Source organism: Macrobrachium rosenbergii, chromosome 39 (genome assembly GCF_040412425.1).
Source record: "Macrobrachium rosenbergii isolate ZJJX-2024 chromosome 39, ASM4041242v1, whole genome shotgun sequence".
In the NCBI taxonomy this organism is placed as follows: Eukaryota; Metazoa; Arthropoda; class Malacostraca; order Decapoda; family Palaemonidae; genus Macrobrachium; species Macrobrachium rosenbergii.
In genome coordinates, this window is record NC_089779.1 from 18,617,661 (window position 1) to 18,642,344 (window position 24,684).

Here is a 24,684-nt window from a genome sequence, read left to right on the forward strand (position 1 = left end):
TTTACTATAATCTTTAAGTGTTAAATGATATGTTTGTTCCTCATAGTCTTCAGTACTTTATTGTTCCAATTTTGATCATTCTTTTCTCTGTATTGTATTTTGCATGCCGTTTGTTCTATCAATATGTCATTGAGCAGCTCGTATTCTTTAATCTTGGGTCATATCAGATATACTGTACTTTATTCAAGCTTGGCCTCCACAGAGGTCAAGGATTTCAGGAGGGAAAGTACAAAACTAATTTTTGTAATGTGAAAAGCTACATCTGATTTATTAGTAGTTTGCTTGGGTAAACTGTACAGATAGAAGGGAGGTTCATTTCAACTCTTGAAGTGATAATGATAATGAAAAATATGGACTCCACAATATGCTGTTGCTGGTAAATTTTTGAAAGATATGTCTGTCATATAATTTACATAGCTTTTTTTTCTTAGGACACCCAACTCCTGAGAGCTCCCCAGAGGGTTCCATGAGAAAACACTTGAATTACTCTGCATCACCACAGCGTTTCCACCTTTGGAGTGATAATAGAGAGCCCATTTATGGGGGAGTTAACTATAGAAGAGGAGCGTACGATGGCTCTCCGACTTATGTGGCCTCCCCAAAGTGAAATATCCAAAGGTAGACTTAAAAGATTCTCTTATAGTACTGGTCATACTTATGAAGTCAGACCAGACCATTAACTTTTTAATAGTATCTGATATATTGCAAATGGACATGTCACTGGTGATACATCAGTGTAAAGACGTGGTATCCTTCGTAGCTACAAATGTATCTAATCAATTCAAGCAAGTACTTAAAAAAAAATTTTTATGCAGAAGCCATTCAGATGGGCAGTCGGGCCCAGATAAACCAAGGAAAGGGGAAAACAAGTAGGACTTGGCCCCAAGAGAGAGTAGTGGATGAAAGAAGAAGGATTGTAATTCAGGGAAAAAATTATGAAGCTCATAATCATAAGATTAAATGACTATAAATAATGGCCTTGTTCATTAAGTCATTACTTGATGTGTGTGCGTGTGTTTTGTCTTGTGTTTGTGATTACTTGGAATTTAACTCCTATTTCCTTCATGTTAACAGTTTTGTGTTATTACTTGAAATTATAGCGCTTGTTTCCTTTGTGTTTACATAGTGTTGTGTTTCTTAAGGATTTTTTCTTATACTGTATATTGTAGGGCACAACCATTTTCAAGTCTTTATGTAGAATGAAGAAAGCTTGTAATAATTCCAGTGTTGATTCCATCAAAAGTAGTCCTTAAAAGCTCTTAAAGGTTGTAAGTAGCATACTGTAGGATATATTAATGAAGACTTCATATGTTCTTTGTGGAAATGGCTAGTGTCTGATGGAAAATAATTATTTTTTTATTTGTATATGATTTGGGTAACTTTAGTTTTAACTATGTGGTTACTGTGATTACATTTTTATGTTTATGTAGTCAGGGAAAACCTTACAGTTAATTTTATTTATTTGTACAAATTACGTTCATTTAGGTTTTCCACTTTCCATGTACAAAGGTGTACATTGACCCATAAGGACTACAATGGTGTGATATATATGCATTTAACATTGTAGAAATGTTGAATATCATAGGCACTAAAAATGGGATTAAATGATGCTAGCAAAGTTTACCGAAAAGGATCTGTGATAGCCTGCTGAAGCAAGAGGTTTGGGTGATTTTATATTACAAATGTTGTAGTAAAATGTTTTATAAGTAGTCTTTTGCATAATACAAAATACAGTTCAAATTCTTGTTGAGGAATGAAAAAGCTTCAGTTAATCTTACCTAAAAAATTGTTCTCCCGTCAGGTTTTCAGGTAATTAAAATTTAAAGAAAACTTGACCTTAGTTTAGTAATGGTGAAAAGTTAGTGTTTAAAAATGAAGGTTTGCTATAATGCTTTTTTTAGTTTAGTTAGACCTTCAGAGCTTTAACTATTATATGAACGTACAGAAGCTTATGGTTTTAGAAATATATTTGTGTTATCAGGTTAAAGTCCATAAAACCTGATTTTCTGACAATCTCTTATGCACACACAATATTTCCTTTTCAGTTAAATGATAAAATTCTGGTACACTGACATTAAGAATATTGGATTTTTAAGTGTCCTTTTTTTTTGTGTAGTCTTCATAGTGGTCGTCATTTACAGCACATGAAGTAAAAAAAAAAATCAAGGTTGCTTTAATTTTCTTGTTCCACACTGCAGGTTTTGCGGTTAAGTGTGCAGAGCATACATCATAAAAAGTTTTTCCCGTGTAAATCCTTGAACAGTGCTTTATTTTATTTATTTATTTTTTTTTTTTTCAAATTGTAGTAATCATACAAAGTATATACCTACTTCTTTACAAAGCCCTGTTGTGTTGGTAAATTGCAGAGATCAGACTAATTGCAGTTAGCAGTGGGTAGTATTTGGTAGGTTATTTGGGCATCCCTTGCAGCAGGTGCTCTCTCTGTCTGTTCTTAAAGTTTCTATTTATACTTATCATATATAGGTGTATCAGTAGTGCACAGCATTGAATTCTTTAGTCAAACAGTAATTATTTTTTGCTTGTTGATTTTCTATGCACATTACATGTACCTTTAAGTGGAAGTATGCCACAATCCACTAGTGGAATTAAGTTGTTTTAATACTTTATTAGATTCATTACTCCACGTAGTTATTCACCATATTTAGTTATATACCCCAGGCCAGCCCTATGGGAATCAAGATATTCAACTCAGTTTGGCTAAATTTAATTTTTTCGTCCCCAGGGACAGGCAGAAGCTGTCTCTCCTGACTATCCTAATGTTAACATGTATATAGGGTACACAGTAGATAGGTAATTCTCTTTTTAAGGTTACCTACCCCTGAGGGAATGTTATTTGCTCTCAGACATGGGATGTTTTGGCAGAACTTGGAATCTCCCTGCCTTCCTCAACATGTAAGTTGAGTCAAGTGCAAAGGTGGCTCCATGCCACACTAGTTTTAACCTTCAGAGGATATCTGTAGGCCTGGAAAAGTCTTCAATTAAGAGGTTTTTGCCAAGCAACCCACACACAGATGCTAGATTTCAGTCATGTACTCATGGCATCAGACATCAACTTGACAATTCCAGACCAGTCTTTACAGTCCAGTAGGTTATCATCATAACTGAAATAATTACAAGACCTTTGTATAGCAGTAAGTGTATACTTTGTAGAACAAAAGAGGTATAGCAAACATATATTGAAGGACAAATTCTCTTATCTGTGTAAAGTCATGGACTATATAGTTTATCAAATGTGGGGACAAAATTGTACATGGCACTTGAAAATTAGTTTCAGTACAATTGAGATCCCAGACCTGTGTATGCTCACATTCATATACCTGTACCAACTAATGGAAAAATTCAGATTTGAAAACAGCTTACTTTTAAAATATAACTGTACCAGTATGTCTATTTTGTCCGGTTTTGTACAAAGATACGGATTTAATTACCATATTGAAACAAACCACATAATTTTTTTAATAAGTAAAACTTCTTGAAAGATACCCCAAAACATAGCTGCCCATCATTTCTTACCACCCTTTGCATTTAGTACTTTCTGTCATTTATTATAAGTGTTAGGGAATAGATATCCACAGTATTCATTTTATTTGAACTAGTACACACTTTAATGAGACCTGTCCCGTGAAACCTGTCATCTATGACAGGTGAATTGTATCGTGAATGATATGCCTTCTTGTGACATAATGGAGTTTTTTATAAGGTTATGTGTAAATTCAGAACTGCTTATATGAAAAATTGGGTGCCAAGTATTTCTTAGACTATGATCAACATAACAACTAATTGTATGTACTGTACTTTCTTAAGTCTGACTTTTAACATCAGATAGGTTACCCTGTATGAGGAAAAGTGTTTCCTTGGCATGAAAAAAAAAAATTTTAACTAGATGTTCTTCATATTGTGCTTCCCATTAATTATTATTGTTATTACACTGTTGTCGAGGTTATCAAAGACATATGAAATATGTGAAGAAGCTAATGGTGTATAGAGCCTTATAAGTTACAATTGTGTTGAAAAGTAAAATGGTGACCTTTTGTAGAGAAACTATTTTGTTACCTCAAGTGCTGCTCAGAATTTTGTCAGTCAGTGTATTTTTTATATTACCATATTATTGAGTGTGTCAACTGATTCTCTGTTTTCTCAGGGGAAAGGGATACCAATCCAATCTCACTACACATTTTAAATGAAGATCCCTACTGTATTTTAGGCTTCCTATGTTTATTTGGGTTTGCATCACAATTCTGGATAATAACTGTGTGGAACAGAATGTCAGTATTTTATGTTTTTGTACCATAAATAATTTCATTAAGGAACTGTATACAATAATTAAAACCATGGGTAATGGTGTGATTGCTTTTTATAACTTGTAATTGCATTTTAAGTTCCTGTCCTCTAAAAAATTTAAGTTCCTGTCCTCTAAAAATTCACTTAAAGGCTTTATGCTTAGTATTTTAGTTGTACAATTGAGATCTCATGGTCTAGTAAGGAAAGTTTTAGTAGTCTAGCAACTCTTAATGATTGTCACTGCCATTAGATTAGATTCCATTTGAAAAATAAAACAGATATCCATTTTCACAGAAATTCCAGGGCTTTCACGAAAGATGTTAATCCTTTCCATCAGGTATGGTTTGATTGAAACTGTTAGGGAAGTAGACTAGGCTTATAATGTTGAGTGCCTGGCTCATTAATGATTATATATTTTTTGGGGACCATCTTGTATGATTTTATTTACTAGTTGGTACATAATTTTTGGTGTTGGTCACGACTTTCAACGACTAAAAATGGTAGAAAAATTTTAGCTGTTGTAAACAGCATATACTAGATTAAAAAAAAAAATCATAGATTAAATTGCTGTAGTTGTATATAATACTACAAATTGTATTCTTTATTTAGCAATGTAAACTTTATCACAATCTTCGTTATATTTTTCCACAAGCTGTTACATGACTCAGAACTAGAAATTTAGAAATCCAGCTTCTTAAGTGGCACTGAGATGATTAAGAATTTAGGTCATCCAAAAACATGCATCTTTCTAGAGTTTGATTTTCCTAAGATTTTACTTGTTTTTCCAATCACATAGATAATGTTGTACATAAGGCCTGGGGTAACTGTTATGTGTAAGGCCTTGGAATTTCTTTGATCCATAAAAATTACAGAGCTTCACAATCAATGTTAATACTGGCCCCCTGAAGTTTCTATGATATATTGATTCCAGGTTAGGATCTTTTTGTGAATAGCCAGATTTATACAAACCAAAAAGTGAAGTACTGTATTTTAACTTGAAAGTTCTTTTTCACCAGTAATTATTCAGGTCAAGAGTTAAGCTCATGCTTTACCTGAAATTAAGGATACTTTAACAGTCAATGATTTGATGGTGTGGTTATGGGTTAAAAGACCATGGCACATTGAGCCATAATTTTTCTGCTCCCTCAGGGCTGGCCCAGTGAATTGAGTGCTTAACCTTGATTTAAAAAATACAGTGTAAGATTATGATTATGACTTGGTTTTGTATTATAAAATGGATAAACTGTACTATTTTTATCATGCTCCCTCAGCATTTCACAACCCAGTGTTACTGTAGGTATTCAGCATGTTTCAAGAATTATAGATTTTTTTTTAGGAATGAATTTTAAGTTTCACATCTTACCTTTTGTTTTATATTTTTCAGAAGAGTACCTGGCAATTAGTAGTTAATGTATAATGCAACTTTGTAAAAAAGAAAGTTATGATGTTTATTAAAGATCATTAAAATTTGCATAAGTTCCTGTAGAGCTCACCTGTATATTTGCAATGTGGATAAAGTTACCTGAAATTTTTGTATCAAGGTATGCATGGTGTATAAAACACTGAAAATCAAGCATTTTTGTCTTATTAAAAAACAACTTATTTGATCAAAGATGTCATACCAAGTTGAGGATTCCTACTTACAGTTACTTTAGTAACAAAAAAAAAACACCCTGTATTTTTTAAGTAATTTGTATTTTTCTGGTTTTACTGACCAGAGCCTTTTATGGAGTATTTTTCAGCATGACCTGGGAAAGGTGGTTAATTGGAGCTGGCAATTTTCCTTTCACATCAGGGATTATGTGGTATACGATGAAACGCTGTGGTTCATGTCTAGATTACTTTTTAACTTGGGTATTTGTTCCTACAGAAATAAACCTTCACTTTTCATGTCAGAGACTTGCTCCTTGGGTCTGAAGAGTCTCTTACATGACTGGCAAGTCTATTAATGCTCCAGGCATAATCATGAGCTGGGAAGCATGATTCCTGTAACCTATATAATTTGGCATAAGGATGAAAGTCTCAGGGGCTCTGAGCACAGGTGGGATGTCTGAATTTGCACTCTAGGAAGTCTGGTGGACTAAGTGCTGCCCTAAAAACAGGGTTGAACAAGCTGGATGGCAGTCAGTACTGTATCTGGTTCAATCAATATATGATGGGTTCAGATGATAGTTTTATCACCCCCAACCACCTTGTTGAAGAAGACACAACTTATGAGCCAAAAATCTAATATGGGATGCCTGATTGGAAGTTACCTGCATTGTTACCCATCCAGCACAAAAACAGCCTGACTGCTGCATTGCAGAGGAAGGAAGAAAGAGAGAGAGCCCATCACTCACCCATTCAACTTCCAATCTTCTATCTAAGTACCTTTGGAAAGATGCTTTTTTTGTCCAAGCAGAGTTTGGGACTACACAAGAGCATTTCACCACAGGTCCTAATGATAAAGGTGTCCAAGGACTAGTGGGCAACATTCCTGAAGTAAAAGTAGGTACAGGTAGTTAGTGCTGCCAGACGCCTGCCCTCATTACCTGTGAAACCAAAAAATTAGGGCGAACGGTTAGGGATGGGCCAATTGCTGCTTTATGAGTATCTGCACTGAGGCAACCGTCCTCCTCACAGGGCAAACAGTATGTCCTCTTGCTCCATGAAGCCAGAAAGACTGCTCTCTGACACCTCCATCTTGTGCCAGTTGGTATTACAGAGACCCAAACACTGGCCTAAAGGGTCTGGTTCACACAGATAGTGCGCTGAATGGCCTTCCTCGCCCCAGTTCCTGGGCTTTTGCCCTAATTATCATACATCCATCCATCCATCACACAGATAGTGTGGGAAGGGAACAGACTCATGAACAGTGAGAACGACTGGAATAAAAAATTACTAAATATTTGCAATTTTAATAAATAAAATCTAAAGTTTATTATTAATCAAGCCCTGTGAGGCTATTATTAATCAAGCCCTGTGAGACTATTATTAATCAAGCCCTGTGAGACCAAAATAAATCAGCTAAGTACTCTGGTTAAATTACTTCATAATAATAAAGGACAACTCTACTAAGGAAGAGAGGTCCATGCCCTTCAGTTAGAAGTCCTGGCTCAAGGCAGAGCAAAATACAAAAGAAACATTCTACACGAGACAAGAACAATAATTATATAAATACAAAAGACAATAGCATATCATGAATATTTATAACACAATGGTAATAAAACGAGTATTATACTGCCTTTAAGAAGGAAGGAAAGAAAAGTACTCAAACACCATCACATGAGGAAACCTAGGCTAAATGTAACTGGGCAGCATGTACAAAAAAAAACTACTTTTTGGAGCTAGGACTCGCCAAGTCACGGTAATCAAGTACGGTTCGTCTTCCTCGCTTGGCATTTAGACGTTGGTAAAATGAGTGTCTGTTAGTTGTATGGACACCAATCTGAACTAAAGAATGAATAATTTTTACTACCAAGTAAATACGTTGTAGGTTATATTGAGACCCTGTCACTGTCAAATCAGAAATGGAAGCCAAGATAAAACTACACACAACATTCTACCATACATGCATAACTAATACAGGTAATGCTCACTGTTTAGAAACCATCCCTTTGTATTGATGTAATTCAGTACATGGAAAATTAATCTCACACCCACATCTAACTCAAGGTCATACAAAACTTTTATTAAGCTTTAACTTTTCAAAATACAGTGCTATGAGGGGCAGCAGCTGATGGTTTAACATTTTTCAGTATGTCTGCCAAACATTCACAAAAGGAACTTGGACAATGGAACTTAATTAAGGAATTTCAATACAATTATTCATTCAAAGTAAAACTTTATGAAATCAAAAACAACTCTTACATATTAAAAGATATGAGCAACAACAATAAGGTACAACAGTACATCACCTTGGCCTGTGTTGAATTACTTCATAATATGATAGTTACATTTGACAAAAGGCATCTTGGTGACGACTGCAGGTATGTTCTTTTTGCGAACTTGGACTGTCAGATTAGTTCCAGCTTTAGCTAAGTTTGCAGGAACATAAGCCATTGCAACATTCTTTCCTAAAGATGGAGCTGGACAGCCACTTGTTACCTGTAGCATAAACAATTGACATGAGTGCTTCACATACATAAAAAAAAAAATAGTTCTGAAAACATTTGATATGCAAAACTCCTTAATCACAATCAGCCTTATGTGAAACATACCCAGCTATGCCAGCCTAAAAGACTGAAAGAAGAAAGGTTATACCAAACACACCCAGCCCACAATCCAACATTTGCCTAGACTGTTTTACCTCAGTCTTCCAGGGAGCTTTGATTGCACCCTAAGTCTACACAGAGTTCTTTTACAGTTTTTAAGCTTCTTTCATTCCTATTTCTTTTATACTTTTTTTGTACACTTTCTCAAAAGTTCATATGTGTTCTGCTCCCCCCTTTACTGGGTTGAGGGCTTGAGTTTTTTTTTGCATGGCCAACACATCTCTGTATGTGCCATTTCTCTTATGGTTTTAACAAGCCCCTTCTTTTAATTCCTTTTGTATCCTGACTAGGCTTTTATAGAGAAACTTTTGCCCTTGCTTAGCCCTTATCAAAGACTCTTCTCCAATATTCAGTCACGTCTAGTATCTTCAGTTTTTGTTTAATCTGAACTCAACAGCATTTCCACATTTTGTATATGAATTACATCACATTAAATGGAAAAAGGCACAAATAAAATTCCACAGGTGTGAATGAATATCCAGAGCTAAGACTGAACTGTGTAACATTAAGCATATAGGATAATGCCTTGAGTAAGCGCATCAAATTTATCAAGTGTTAAAATTACTTTCCCAGGATACTTTTTCTATAGAGCCTAATAAAAATGCAAAAGTCAAAACTCACCAGGAAGAGAATGAAATGCAAAAAGTAAAACAAAACAATATACCACAATGATACTAACCTCTCCAACTTGATTACCATCAGCATCTAAGACAGGGCAGTGAGATCTGGGAGGTGGTCCAGTGCAGGTCAAACCAACACGGCGACGTGTTGGTTTGTCTTTGAGTTGCTTTAAAATTATCTGAAAGAATAATATAAAATATTACTACCTTGAATACCTGTGTTAATTAAAACTGTAACCACTGCTTATAATTAACCAATTTGTTTTGCAACAAACCCACTCATTACTTAACCATTTCTTGCACTGAAACCCAGTGAATCACTAGAACAAGTTGTTTTTTAACTGGCATTAAGCCAGCATGGGAAAACTTGAAGAATATCTAGGCAGTTATGCTTACGCCCCGTTCACCATTGCCACTAAAACTGTTCAGCTCCAACTTCCATACCTGATACTGACCTACTAAATGGAAGCAGTAACTTGAAAAGACCTGGACTTCAAAATTCAAAATCTGCAGATCTCAACACATTTTGCTAGGTATATAAAAATATACTTCAGAGAACAGTAGCAGAGATTGGGAAAACTGATGAGAAAAGCAAAACTTTAGCTAATAAAATATTTAGTATTGATTTGTTACTGTATTTTTAGTTACGAATTTAAAGTACTGTACTAAATAAATGTAAAAACATAATAAACAGGAGGGTAATGAGCAAAGATATCTTTAAAGGCCATACCAGTCATCAATGGCAGTCTCTGCCATTCTTCTTTCTCACCTGTGCTGGGAAAGGCAATCAAAAACTTGTTCCACTGACTCAGTGGTTTCTCATTTTGCTATGACTCTTTATTCCTTTTGCGTCTATTTTTATTATTATTTGCATTTTTCCTATGTGATAAAGTGATTCTAATTGTTCAAACAATATTTATGATTCATTTGATAAGCAAAATAATGTATATTCACACAGTAGGTCTTGTATTATAAGCATTTGAACATTACTTATACAGTCGTAATATTAACCAAGGTTTTTTCTTTTTTCTGCCAACCTACAATTGGTGGATAGAACAATGAAATTAATGTTAATTTCCAGGCTTCACACAACTCATGAAGCACCGTTTTGGTAATCGGTCTGTACTGATTCAATTTCTTAGTATGACACATGGCGTAGGTTTCTTGCTCATCAGCGACAGCGCCTTCACCATTATTACCTGGAATCTTTTTTTATTCAGCAATGCACTAATTAGCCTACCTGTTCAACACAGTGCCACTGCAGTTGTCTGCCTCCCACTCCCATTCCTGACAGACTTACAGAATGGATAGATACGTACAGACACCACCCTACTTACAAACGAGTTACGTTCCGGACGGCTGTTTGTAAGTTAAATCATTTGTAAGTTTGGTACTGTCCCCTTATGCCTATTTAAGTATAGTATGATATAAAATCATCCTAAAAAACAATAAACTGTACTACATACAGCACTGTATGTACAGACTAGGTGCCCAGAATAAAATCTGAAATTACTGGTGGCAAAAAGGAGCACTCTGAACACATTTTAATTTGCAATCTCGTTTGTTTGTATCTGAATGTTTGTAAGCTGAATGTTCTTAAGCAGGGTCGTGTCTGTAATTTCATATCAACATAACTAATTTATACCAACAAAGTGCAATTACAAAACAGTATCCTAGAAAGACAACATAATCATTGCAAAATGCAAGATAAAAAATACAACTAAGTAAAGCTGCATGTAAAAAGTTACCAAATAATTTTATCTGCAGATAACAACTGCATATGATCAGAGGGGTAACTACCGAACATTATTCTAGTATGAACTTCCAAAATGCACAAAGAAATCATACTTATTAGTATGTATCCAAACCAAGGTAACCAACAGGAGAAGGAAAGGAAGGCAGTTTTCATGCTAAAAGTGCACTACAAGCAAGGCAAAGGGATAATTACGTTAAGAAAAATTATCTAAAGCAAAATGTCCAAAAAGAATGCCTGACTATTAAAATTTAAGCAATACAATTTGTAGAATAGTGGAAAGAATAAGTCAAATTATTCCAATGCTGCAATAAAGATAGTGGTAAAAAATAGCTGACACTTGAAGCCAAATAACTAATGAATACAAGAAGATAATATTCAAGCAAGTAAAATGAATTTCCAGCAGCTTTTACTACTTAATTCAATCAAACTTCCATACCTATCGCAAAACTCTTAAGTAGCTCTCTTCATGACAATCTCAACTTCTCCGCCTGGTGCATGTAGTTCGTGAAAATTTGTGCATAAGCACAGCAAAAGATATTTAGTTAGGTGGAATACAGATATGTGCATTTTAGGACAAAAGGTTATTTGACTAATGTCAACAGTCTTAAAATTTGTACACTCGGCAAGAAAAGTTAGGATACAGTTTTTTTAAATCTTCGGGCTTATATTGGTCAATAATGCGGCATCTGGCAACTTTAGAAAGGGGAGGAGCTTCAGTCTTATTGTGTTTGTTTTTGCTTGACCTCTTATAACTTTCAATCATATTCTACGGTTCTGAAGTCACTGATACTTAAATGCAGTAGTAAGCTTTACAGTATTCGTTCAAGTTGTAATTTGCAGTGACAGTTCTGAGCAAAATAAACATTTTTCGACATAACTTACCAAGTAACCTTACACAAATGAATTTATGACACCACAATGAACGGAATGCTTGCATAATCAGAAACTTGATCTTCCATAATGAAATCAAGAGTTCAATTTGAGCAATGTCCAACGAAAAACGTGTGGGAACAATAAAGGAACGAATGCAATGTTATGATGAGAGAGAGAGAGAGAGAGAGAGAGAGAGAGAGAGAGAGAGAGAGAGAGAGAGAGAGAGAGAGAGAGAGTTGCTGTTGTGTAAACCTAGGCCTATATGCAGAGCTACTCATTTCATTATTTTTTTTCTTTTAGAGATTGAGCGATACTATATTTGTATAGTATGTTTTAGCAATGGAGAGAGAGAGAGAGAGAAACTATGGCAACGTCAAGAAACATCCAGTTACTTGTGTTTTCCCGCCAAAGCTCCCGCGCTGCCCCCTCACATCATAGAGAACGCTCTTGCGGATTTAAATAGATTTGGTCAACCTACCCTAGGTGTCACAACATTTACTGCCATTAATTCCAGCTGACTTTTAACACCGTGAAATACAAACATGAATGTGTAAAAATTAAAGAAATCATCATTACCTTGCATGGTGATGCAATAATAAACCTGTTCATAATAACGGAAAACGAGTAAATATTGCCGTTCTGATGAACTGTACTACACCAAGATATCCACACACTATCTTTTAGATCTCTATGAACGAAGTCATCTGAGAAATTCTGATTACTTCGGACATGCATGGTGTTTTTAAGTATCTGAACGTTTTTGTTTTGCAGATTTAACATATATGATGTAATTTGCATTGTAATTTCATATTCTAGAGTAAATTTACCGAGATTATGTGTTTTCTGTAAGAAAAAAATTAAAATTCGATGAACGAAATCTAATGAAAACTGTATCCTCACTTTTCTTGCCGAGTGTACATTACACTTTTGCTATCAATTAATTCAACATGAAGTTCTACATGATTCTTGAACGTCATAAAAAATCTTTAATTAGTTACCTACGAAATCACAGAAAGCATGCCAGTTACAAGTACCCAAAACAAAAATGATCCCTTTACACTATACACACAAAGGACAATTGTATGGTAATGCAATGTTCAAGTTATGCATAACTAATGGAAGATTTTTACATGAAAATAAGTTGATCAAAGATAATCATGGGATACATAGAAATAATGACATTTTTTAAGGTAAATGGTATTTTTTCCTAGATAAACAAACTTGAAATCTTTGATATGGATATACCATCAGTTCAAGCTGTTTTGGTTATTGAAACCTGGTACAAAAACAGTAGTTTTGTCATAGGTAAGTTAGTAGTTTTGTCGTCGGTAAGTGTGGGGTGTGGAGGTAACACCCTTTCACTTAAAATTAAGTGTTCATTTTTCCTTCACATAGTTAGAGATGCGATTATGGTACAAGACTTCAGGTTTGCATACCTAGGTAAAATGCTATTTATCTTAAAAACTAATTTTTTCCTGCCAGAATATAAACCTTCATCTTTTATGTAGAGACACTCTTTGGGTGGGAGGTGTTGTCCTTAACTGGTAATGTTCTTCCCACATGGAACTGCCAGCTTCCCACTTACGTCTGTGAGTAGGGGAGGGATGACTCCTGTAATCTCCTGAACAGTAAGATAACCAGTCATGTCAGAGCTTTGATTTTCAAGAATCCTTCTACAGAAGAAACTAACCCTCCTTTCTGTAGAAATGGGAGAGCCAGCACAAGAATAGCAATTACTGCAATTAGGCCCAAAGATAATTATGCTCTACTTATCCTTGTTAGATGAGAAACAGTCGGAGTCACATTTACTGACTAGGTTAGAAATGACGTGTAGCTAACCTGCATCCTGCCACACCCACTCACACATGGTCAAGGGCAGCTGGAGAGAAGAGAGAGAGAGAGAGAGAGAGAGAGAGAGAGAGAGAGAGAGAGAGAGAGAGAGAGAGAGAATGGTGGTAGTAGTGGGCAAAGGGAAATTAGAGGCCAGAGTATATCTGTCCTCCATTCATCCACTCTTATGTCACCTTTGAACCTTTGGTGAAATACTTTCCTGCCCTTATTAATGATCATGTTTATTATTAAACAGGTGAGCATAGAACCACTAGACACGACTCTAGAGCAGAGCGCAAATGCTCTGTGAAGATGGCACCCTGAGTATGCACATCCATGCACTGTATGTTCATGCAGGTAGTGCATGCACACTGATGTAGACTACATCAGCCAGATAAACATGCCTGCTATCCAAGCCAACAAGCACAGGGCACAGGGGGTGCACAAGCAGAGCACATACACAAACACTGCCAGAGTACACACAGCATACTGCCACAGGTTGTGCACACACGAGCACAGGCAGTGCAAGGGTACATCCGCTGTGATTACACGCAGTGAATGAACTCATGCAGGGTCCAAGCACAAGCAGAGACACTGCAGGAATAAGAGCAAATACAGCAACCGAGCAAGCACAGCAGTGTCCAAACACCGGCAAATTCATCGACACAGAACAAGTTCATGCAATGTATGAACTCATAGTGCACACGTATGAGTATAGGACTATGCATGAATTGTGAATGTGCCTAAGTAGTGCATACTTACCCACAAGCCACAAGCAAGGACAGTGTCCATGCATATAAAGGCAACTACATAAGGTTACTGTAAAAACAGTAACCATTCTCTCGCAACCCAAGACCATAACTGTGACACGTATGACTTCTCGTCAAAGGGAAAGTTAAAAGACAGGTGGAAAGGAGCTAATAGAAACTATACTTCCTATATCTACTGTACTTCTACCACCCCAAAAAAAGAGAATAAAATAATAAGTGGAAAAACCATCACTCAAAAAACTTCCCAAAGGAAGACTGTAAGAAATGCACAAGGGACTGTGAAAAACAAACTACTCCCAAAGCTCAGTCCCTGAGGGGAGCAAGACCAGAGCTCCTTCTGCAGAAGGAATGCTCAGGGGAAGCCCAAAGAACACCCAGGGGAGACTCCTGAATATTATACCACCTTTGCAGACATCCACAGACCAACACAAGAACTCAAGGAAAGGGCAGAGACTATTCCCACCCCTACCTTACTGTCTTTGTTAAACCCCTTGCTACAGGTCTAGAGGTTAACAGCCAAAGAACCAAAGATAAAATGACTCTGGGGCAATCACCAGGAACTGTCACAACATTTTCAACAGCTTTTGCAGGGCACAAACAACCAGCATAAAATGGATCACCTTACAGATGTCATAAGAAGAGTAGTGATAAATCTATACTATGAGTGCTGGCCCAGAACTGGCTAGTTCATAAGAGAGTAGAGGTTGAGGGGACAAACATACACTGTCATGCCAATAACACCTATGCAGTTCTACCTTTTGTGCCAAGACAAATTAGGAGTCATCATTCATATAAAAATCATAAAAACAAAGTAAAATCAAAGTTGTCAACATGAAATCAAAAAGGATAACAACTCCAGCAACACAGCCATGATCACATTATAGCAGAGCACAGCTGTGTTAACAACTGTGCAGCCAAAAAAACTAAATGACAGTTGCGTAGTCAGAAACTCCCCCAACCCCTCACTCACCAGCCCTTACTTAACTACCTTGTTACAAAGCTTCAATGACCAGCTTTTGCCAAATGTACATCTGTATCATACATTTTGCTTTTTGCTCAATAAAATAGGAATAAAAAAATTATATGCACCATGGCACAATCCATCTGAACAACTGGGTACTGTGAATTTGCAAGGTTGTAATACATTGATTGCAGGTACTGAAGAATTCACTTCCATAGACTGAGTCTGAAATAGTTATCGTACCTCAGCACCAGGGAAATCCGCTGTCTGTCTTCTTCGTTTACCAATGGTCCACGCTAAGCCAGCTTCTATGGGAGTTGTGGTATCATCAATATCGTTGCCATACAGACACAGCCCTGCTTCCAGTCTTAATGAATCTCGGGCACCAAGACCTGCAAGTTGCACGCCAGATGCAACAAGTGTTTCACAAAGTTCAACAGCCTGTGACAGCAAAAACAGAGGTATTTAAATAACCTAAATAAACAAGAAAATAATTAAGTTATGAAAACTTATTAAGTTGACAAACCATAATATTATTCTGCCCACTTTCAAATTATATTAAATTATTTTCCAATGTTTACTTCCCCGTAATTATCATCTAGCTCTGCCCTACTGTATAAAGAATCACTTACTACTACCGTTTATCAGCTACAATGCAAACAATGATAATTTTTTAAACCAACTGTTCATGTTTTTTAATAAAATAAAAATATGCTTCCCTATAAGCATAATCCATACAAACAACATTAAATACTTCAATCTTTTAATTACACTAACCTTTTCATTTGGAACAGATATTTCAACTCCATCTTCACCAGTGTATCCACATCGTGTTACACGGCAAGGTATACCGGCGACTACTAATTCCCTCGTTTGCATAAAATACAGCTGATTGATGTCTCCTTCTACAAGAGGCTGTAAGGCAATTACAACAAGATCAAATAATTTAACTTTAACGAAACCACATCTTGTATGCGGCAAGGGATACCAGCTACTACTAATTCCCTCGTTTGCATAAAATACAGCTGACTGATGTCTCCTACGAGAAGCTGTAAAGTAAATTCAACAAGATTATATAACTTTATTTTAATGAAATCTACAATGCCACAAAAATATCCTATAAAACTAAACAAATGCATGAAGCCGGTTTCAATCTTTCTAACTAATGTACTATATTACAACTGAAAAAAATGGACAGACAAAAAGCAGGTAGTTTTATTTTACAGAAAACTAAAATGTACACCTCAAATCATGAATATAAAGCTGGTTTTTATCATTAGAGCACAATGAAATTAACTGTATACTTTAAGATTCTTGGCCACAGCAATAACTGCTTAGGAATGTCAAGAATGTTCTCAACTTGGTTCCAATAGCCTCTACGCTACCATCCTCCCAAACAGATGCAGAAGCAGAGATACTCAAATCAACCTCTGACAAGGGCCAATGCAGAAGAGTGATCAGAGGACATGCAGCCTAAGTGATCATAGGCTAGAATAATCTTGGATATTATCCTGTTTGAACAAAGTCTAGAATTCCAAACGTTTGAAAAACGTTTGTCTGAATGATGAAAGTTAGCTATGCTACTGCCTGGCTAAGTTGAATGTGCAACAATCCCATAGTATGAGACTGGAAAATCATATGATAAACAAGTAAAGATGATAATATTATGTCAAATGTATTACAATACCAGAGAAGACACCTGCTTTTGAGAATCCTTTATTTACAATACACAGGATCTTTGCTTAAGAATGAAAAGTCCTTACACTTTGAAAAGAATGGAATACTAGAGGAAAATTTAATATTAAAGGTCAAATCAAATGTCCTAGATTAGGTTAGGTTAAGCTATATAGGCTACAGTTGCTGTATGTAGTACTGTCATAATTTTAATTACAAATGTAGGGTTTAGCACACTACCCACGCTAGCCTAATAATAACCAGTGTACAGTAAATAAAAATACTGCATTTGACACAATGATTTTATCACTTGTACACAGGAAAATTTGGCATACAGGAATCAAGTTCAGGCTCAAATCAACTATAGTTTGTTGCTTTGCACAGATCCTTATACTGATACTGTATTTATGCTTAACTTTTTAATGAATGTAAAACTTTCTGATGGACAATCAAAAGTAACAATGCATTTCATCAAAATATAAGAAATTCAGCCTCCTCACTGTGATAAACTCTATGTTGTTAGATTAAAAGAAGAAAATTTAGAATGCACTTCACAAACTTATGATAAATTTTCTTGCAAACACGAAAAACAATATCAAAATAATCATACACAAACTATTTAGGTATTCAATGCAAAAACTTTGATATAAAATGAACAAAAAGTTCTCTTCTTCAAGCATCTAAATAAATCATAAGACACTAAACATATGTTAATTACTTAGTGATCATCCATAATTATAAAATGAAGCCACATAAGGTCCCATAAGGGGGTCCAATCTACACATGCACTTGATAAATGTACACCAAATTTTCCTGTAAACAAGTAAAAAAATCATACCATCCAAGACAGCATACTTATACCTCCTTGTGAGGCATGGTTTTTTTAACCTCAGCAGTTTAATACTGGGTAAGTTTCCTAGAAGTTTTAGCTACAACCAAAATGTGGAATAGTCTGCCTAGTGCAGTTATGGAATCTTCTGATCTCCAAGTATATTAAGTGAGGAGCAAATTCATTCACACTCTTAGTTGATGTCTTCTGAATCTTGGATGTATCAGTTTTATTTACAAGTCCCGCGTATCCATTTATTCATCACCTTTTCCTAAACTTGTCCCTCTCTGCAGGCCGATTTCCCTTTGGAGCCCTCTTAGGTTTATAGTCTGTTGGCAGTGTCTGTAAGGATTTTCAGCTGAAGATGTAAATATAGGAAAAAAGACAAGAAAGAAAGGGTTAGGTTAGGATCCATCCATACCCACAGTTACTACAGCCCCACCTTCATGTTATTAGCCTTTTTTTCTCATTTCTCATAATTATAATGATTGCACATATGAACCATAGATTGTTTCATAGTCTTCTCTCTTATTTTCTCTTCAAGTATATTTTCATCCTTAATTTTGCTACAATGCACGCTCCTGGTTTTCCCCAAACAAAAAACCCCTGTTCCTGAGTGATTTGGGATATTCCCATAATTGCTGATAATACTATAGAATATCTAAGACATATATGCCTAGGCTAACCGAAGCTACAAAATACAATACACAGTTAGAAAATTATATGTCTTTGGCAGAAAATCATTTATTACATAGCCTTTGCTAGCTTAAGTAGCTGCCCAATTCTGTAAAACTGAAGATTACTACCGCACCCCTCAGTCTTTGTAACTACTATTTTACGTATAAAATGGGCGCCGTTTCAGTGCTAGATACTTGGGGACGAAGGTACAAACATAAACAAAGGACAGTAAATGTCACAAACCTAAAACAAATGACATAAACAAAAAAATGTATAAAAAGCAATAAATATTCCGGTTGATGACTGGCAAGAACCAGGCCACAGTAGGCTAATAAGTCTTCAGTTTTACCTCCTAGCCTACAGCAGCAAAAACGATGAGAATAACGGTGTTCTAATTATCAGCTCCGCACGGACTGTATGGAACGGTTCCGCGAATACGAGAGACATTAGGAGCCATATGTTCAAGAAGGGATTGGCTAAGGAAATCTATTATAAAAGGAACCATACTAACCTAACATAACCCACCTAACCTAACCTAGTAGGCCATGTTACTTAGCAGGGGGGGTTCCTCCCCCCGGGAACCCCCAGGTGAAGGAAACTCCATTTTTACCGAAAGTTCCCCTATAACAATACGCAAGTGCGATAGTAAAAAGATAATCAGTTCTGAGGTTAATTACAGTCGAGCGAAAAAAATAACGCTAAATTCTTCATAAGCAACCAAAGTACTACATGAAAAGTCAAGGTAGGCTAATACCCGACGCGGAGCTAATGCTTAGGCTAGTTCTACCAGAACAACTACCTGAAGAATCTTCGCTGCCTCTGGACCCTGGACAGCGACTAATCCATGATCTTCGATGATTTCCAGCTCGACGTCTCTTCCAGCGGCTTTGAAGGAAGCAAGCTGCTCCTTCATGTGGACCAGGTCTTTCTCCTTACACCCGGCGTTGCTGACCACGTAGAGGTACCCGAGGTCGGTTTTACTGCAGATCAGGTCATCTATGATGCCGCCCTGGGCATTCGTGAAGAGGGACAGGGTGCCCGAATTGTCGGGGAGGCCCTCGATGTCCCCGACGATCAAACTCTCCATGAACTTGACCCGGTCCTTGCCATGCACCTTCGACTGCAACATGTGGGAAACGTCGAACATCCCACAGTGGGTGCGCACCTGGTTGTGGGAGGTGGCAATGCCGACCTTCCCGTACTGCACGGGCATCGAGTATCCCGCAAATTCGACCATTTTGCCCCCCTGGTCAACGTGGTAGTCGTGCAAAACGGTCTTTTGCAAGGAGGTCACGGGAGACGTGCTTATTTGCCTTAACAGAGGGGTGTCATGCGCTTTCCCTCTTCTCAGGGTATTCACGAGTAATTTCAAAGTATTCATGATGACGGACCGTTAACGTGCGTCGCTAATTAACGCCACTATTCACTGACCTAAGACGACCTCGCTTCTATTTCCAGCACTAGCAACAACAACAACATTCCCTATCACTACTCGCTCTGCTGATCGGACTCGGCAGCCAATCAGCTTCGAGGATTTTGGGGGACGGGCTCACCAGCGACGTTCTGATTGGTCAGAAATCATCGGGGGAACAAATCGCTCCCTTAAGTTACATAACACACGTCGAGTTTACTTTTGCAAAATTCCTTTCGAGAAAATTGGGAACAAGAGATGTATTAATGCATTTTGAAATTGACAGCTCACACATGTAATCATACAAATGTATGATACTGCAGTCACGTTGGACTACTTTGTTTATAGTCTTTACGAACTGTGCCGTTTTATAACCATATTTCTTTACGTCTGAAGTCCAGAAGTCTATGTCTGATAAGCTATCAATGTATTGAATTAGGTAAGTTCACAAGGAGCGTAATTCAACATCTACAAGTCCGCTTTGTTTGAATAATGTATATGACCATAAAACTGATGAAAAAGTGATGATTAAAGTACGCGTACACGAGGTTTATCAATAAGACAATAATGGCATTGAAACAACAGCAATTTCAGATCTTAAAACAAATGTCTGTACTCTAAATAAACTATTTGTACGCGCATGTAGCCAGTGTTATTCCCAAGGTAAAGTGAATTCGATTCAAAGAGGTATTTTTAAGAGTATTTGAAGGGATAAAAATAGTCATATATGAATTAGGGACAAAACTATTATATTTTGTTTAATCCAATACAAAGCAAACTAGATAAGCATTTTGTGTAATGACATGATGCTTGTCAGATCTAATGAGGGTTAACATTGAAATGGATAAAGCGCCATCTTTTATGATATGCATAGATGTCTTTCTTTTCTGATGCCACGTGGAATGCTTACATCTCCTCTGAGAAAATAATAGATAACGATGAAGATAACGAGTGACCTTTATCAGAATGGATCCCGTAGACTAACTTGTACAAAAAAAGAGAACAAATTAAGCTGCCTTCATGCAACAAATCTCGTAAATAGTAAATTAGATTAATTTCTGGGGCCTGGTAGTTCACTTGTAAGTTATTTTTGACACACGGTAAACCCTTTCGATTACTGTTATGTAAAAATAGTTATCCATCCAACAAGAAGTTACCCCAGAATGTAAAAATTCGAGTCTTATTTCGTTTTAAAACATCGCTTTCGGCGACAAAGTCTTGTTGAAAGCTTACAGTGCAGAGAATGACTTCTGTTGCATAACCTCTTCAGTCACTTGTCACCATTCCTAGTGGCTGTGGATGCAAAACACCTGTCACACACACACACAAACACAATGTTCAAACGGTATATGAGAATTCTATTTGCTTACCAAAGTTATGTAACTCATGGTAAAATCGTTTTCAAGGGAAATTATCGGTAAGATCTCTATGTTTGTTAAGTCATTTGAACATTCGCTCTTTATAATTTGTTACTGGAATTATATCAGACGCAGAGGGAACTGTAAAGAAACTTCTGGCAAGCGAGTTGTCAATTCACATGGCAGTCTAGCATCATAAGGGATGCCTAGGTCTACTGATCTCTGTCTTAATCTTCCCATTTTTCCTATTCCACTAACCTGGAATATATCAGCTCTGCCGAAGGCTGCTTTTCTCCTTTTGCAGGCCGAGCGAATCTCCCAGAGGGTGGAAATAAGTGCCTCAATAAAGAGAAGATATTAGTATCCTTCTTAGGCCAAGGACACTGTTTTGCAAGCCCACACTTCTGACAACATTTTGCTGCCATCTTTTGTCAGTGACTCCGATGGTCTAACCTACAGTTGCAATCCACTGATGAGGAAAAATAAAAATTAGGAGAGTGCTTGCAAGAGCGTGGAACACCAGTTGGCCCATAACGTCTGATTGAGTCTACACAGCGTCATTCATATTGCTATAGAGACGGCCCTTGCGCTCTGCCAGAAGTAGTGATATTCAGTCAAGTAATAGTCAAATACTAACCAGAGACTCCAGTCTACGAAAATGTCGAAGATTGAGAGCCTGCTGTACGAAGGAAGACGAAAGGCTCCTGAGATACAGTGCTGGTCACCAGGGCCGACCCAGCCCCTTTCTTGACCCTATAAAGTCCCCTCACGCCTTACAGACAGGGTTTTTACAAATAAATCAAGTGTTTTCACAAGTAATCATTTATTAGAACGTTTAATGGGTCCATTAATACTAAACATCTAATGGAGTTTATTATTCTTAAGCCATTCTTTGTAAATCTTTGCAATATTCTTGCCGTCGTTAAGTAACTTGAGAAGTTGAGCCTTGAACTGTGTATTGCTTAACCATCATACTCTAGTCTATAATGTTGTTTGTACGAAATACAGAGCTGAGTAAGTAACGTTGTGTCTACCAGAAAGCGAGCCTATTTTATAGCATGTTTACTTAACTGTCGCTAATGGAATCACTGATTTTAAAAACCATGATTCATGGACTCTCTTTCATACTGAGGTATATGCTGCTGTATCAGATTGGTAGTACTATCTCGTGTCATTCGGATTTGTGCGTAAGAACGAGTGACTGTCATCTTGATACTCAGTCTGATTTACTAACGAGGTAGAATGACCCCAACTCATTCATGTTTTTAGCGCGTTATTCGTTAATTGAAGATAGTGCATGAATTAATATTGAGGAAGATGGCGGTGGACATTGGAAGTATGGCTGCAACAGAACGAGTTTAGCACTGTCAACCTTACGGGAGTGGAGAAATGGAAGTCTAAAATATACTGTGTGCAGATACCTAGACTGACCATGACTAGGCTATCGTTGTTATAAGAAAAAATAACAAGCTTTTCGTTAGAAAGTAGCTGGGAGATTTGTCCTGAGAATTAGGCGTTTTTAACAGTCAAACGTTGCTCTCATCACAATAGTTTCGTTGCTAGGCATATTAACTGTATCATTTCTCTTTTGCGTTTGTTGTTTGCTGTTTTCTTTATCTTCGCCGTATCATTATCTTATCTATCTTTGGCATAAGGTTTTCAATCATCACCTTCTTGTTTCTAATGCTTAGCCTATTCTACTACCTGTTTATCGTCAATATTGCAAATTTTGTGTTAAAATATCTTCCACTGAGTATTTTCAATTAGTATTTTTCACAGGCCTGAATTTACATACATACATACATACATACATACATACATACATACATACATACATACATACATACATACATACATACATACATACATACATACATAGAAAGAAGAATGTTCTCGTGAAAATTCCACTATGCTTCAAACGTTACAGTCCATGTCTTTTCAGGTGAACTAATGGACATATTTGACAGCACAAAGCTATACATACAAAGAGGGCAGTGTGGAAGGAATCACTTGCAGGGATTAAAATGAGTAAATAAAAAGGTAAGTTGTCGGGAGGGGGAGAGGGTGAAGGTGAAGGTCACAGGGGAGGAAAGGTTAATTGGCAGAGGTCGCCGGAAAGTTTCGAATTGACGCTGGTCGCCAGATAGTCCGATTCAGGAGCTTTATGTTCCTAGGCCTATAGATCTATAAATCTTGTTATGTTCCTTCCGTAGACCGGCTGAGCCTAACCCTCGACTAAATACCGGGTATAGAGACCTTGCCTGAAATCGAACTCTTTTACAAGTTCTTTTTAACGTAAACAGATGTAGGAAAGGGGATCTTAGGTAAGGAACAGCGTGCGAAGTTCATTAGCTTTTTATGCATCGCTGTAGGTAGGCCTACCTTACGTCAAGATGTGTCCTTTTAGATTAGATTAAAGATATTGCCGAGGAGGCAGTTGTCAGGAATAATCCTAAAATATATATAGTCAACGTTTTAATTACGAAAATATCTTGAAGATAATCATTTCAGCGGCAACACACGGCTTTTAAAAATAAATGCGAAGAGAACGCCACACGACAACAACCCACACATCACAAGGAAAATTCTCTGAAGTAAATAATTTTAGAAGTATGTGCAACAGGCATAAGGAGTCTTCTGTGATCGGTGATGAGTCACAGAGAGACACGAAAAGCCAACCACGTTTACGTGTGTGTGTGTGTGTGTGCGCGTAGGCAGAAGAGAAACCTGAATCTTGTTTCAGGTATAGGTGGGAGTAGGAGAGATCTCATATTTAAGAAAGGTCACTTGACACAGCTGCCCTAAATCTTGTTTGTGAGCAATTGAAGAATTCAGTCTCTCTCTTTCTCTCCCCGGTTTTCCTAGCAGGGGAGAGAGAGAGACCAGAGCTTTATTTGCTCTAATCAAGGACCTTCTTAACATAGACTATAAACGGGAACAGTCTGATCTAAATTATGATTCCCAGACGTCCTGGAACCCATAGTTATTCATTTGTTTATGAGAGCCCTTCTCCCAGAATAACACACCAGTTAAAGTAGAAGGAACGTAGTTGTCTCATAAATAAAATATGAAATTCCAGCGCCCAACCTCCCACCAGAACATCCAGAAACGACTTGTCGATTTGAATTCGTGCTCTTCATTTTCCTCGGGCAGAGGGAAATGTCTCAGGAATACTTTAATGATTGGGGCAAAAGATAGGAGGTAATAAAAAATTAATACATGGAGGTATGCATGATGTACAAAATTCGTTAAGTGGAAGCAGAATGTGCGATATACAAAAAATTAGGCCCAATTTGATAAAAACATTTGCTAAAATCTTTAGATTTGCTAAAATAGGATCCCTTATATCAGATGTATCAACTAGTTTAA

At 36.9% G+C, this 24,684-nt stretch overlaps 2 protein-coding genes across 3 annotated transcripts in view; one reads left to right on the forward strand and one right to left on the reverse strand.

The window, feature by feature from the left end:
• Gp210 (nucleoporin 210) overlaps nucleotides 1-5,875 on the forward strand; it is a 57,412-nt gene extending 51,537 nt beyond the window's left edge. For both annotated transcript variants that reach the window (XM_067082737.1, XM_067082738.1), the window contains exon 36: nucleotides 432-5,875. In XM_067082737.1, the coding sequence (XP_066938838.1) occupies nucleotides 432-607 (176 nt within the window). In that variant the 3' untranslated portion in view covers nucleotides 608-5,875. The remainder of the gene's footprint in view (nucleotides 1-431) is intronic.
• A 2,066-nt stretch (nucleotides 5,876-7,941) lies between these two features.
• Nucleotides 7,942-20,091, reverse strand: LOC136825810 (aminomethyltransferase, mitochondrial). The gene is made up of 5 exons (XM_067082740.1): nucleotides 19,346-20,091; nucleotides 16,143-16,280; nucleotides 15,609-15,806; nucleotides 9,235-9,354; nucleotides 7,942-8,388 (listed from the first exon to the last, which is right to left on the reverse strand). The coding sequence occupies exons 1-5, from the start codon at nucleotides 19,925-19,927 to the stop codon at nucleotides 8,215-8,217; spliced, it is 1,212 nt and encodes a 403-aa protein (XP_066938841.1). The 5' UTR covers nucleotides 19,928-20,091; the 3' UTR covers nucleotides 7,942-8,214.
• Between the last annotated feature and the right edge of the window lie 4,593 nt (nucleotides 20,092-24,684).

Excerpts from the sequence above, each read along its gene's own strand:
- LOC136825810 (XM_067082740.1), bottom strand. The coding sequence starts at position 19,927 with ATGAATACTTTGAAATTACTCGTGAATACCCTGAGAAGAGGGAAAGCG. Across the intron at positions 15,807-16,142 it reads TATCTGTTCCAAATGAAAAG|GCTGTTGAACTTTGTGAAAC; the intron begins GTTAGTGTAATT and ends TTGCTGTCACAG. Across the intron at positions 8,389-9,234 it reads ATGGTAATCAAGTTGGAGAG|GTAACAAGTGGCTGTCCAGC; the intron begins GTTAGTATCATT and ends TTTATGCTACAG.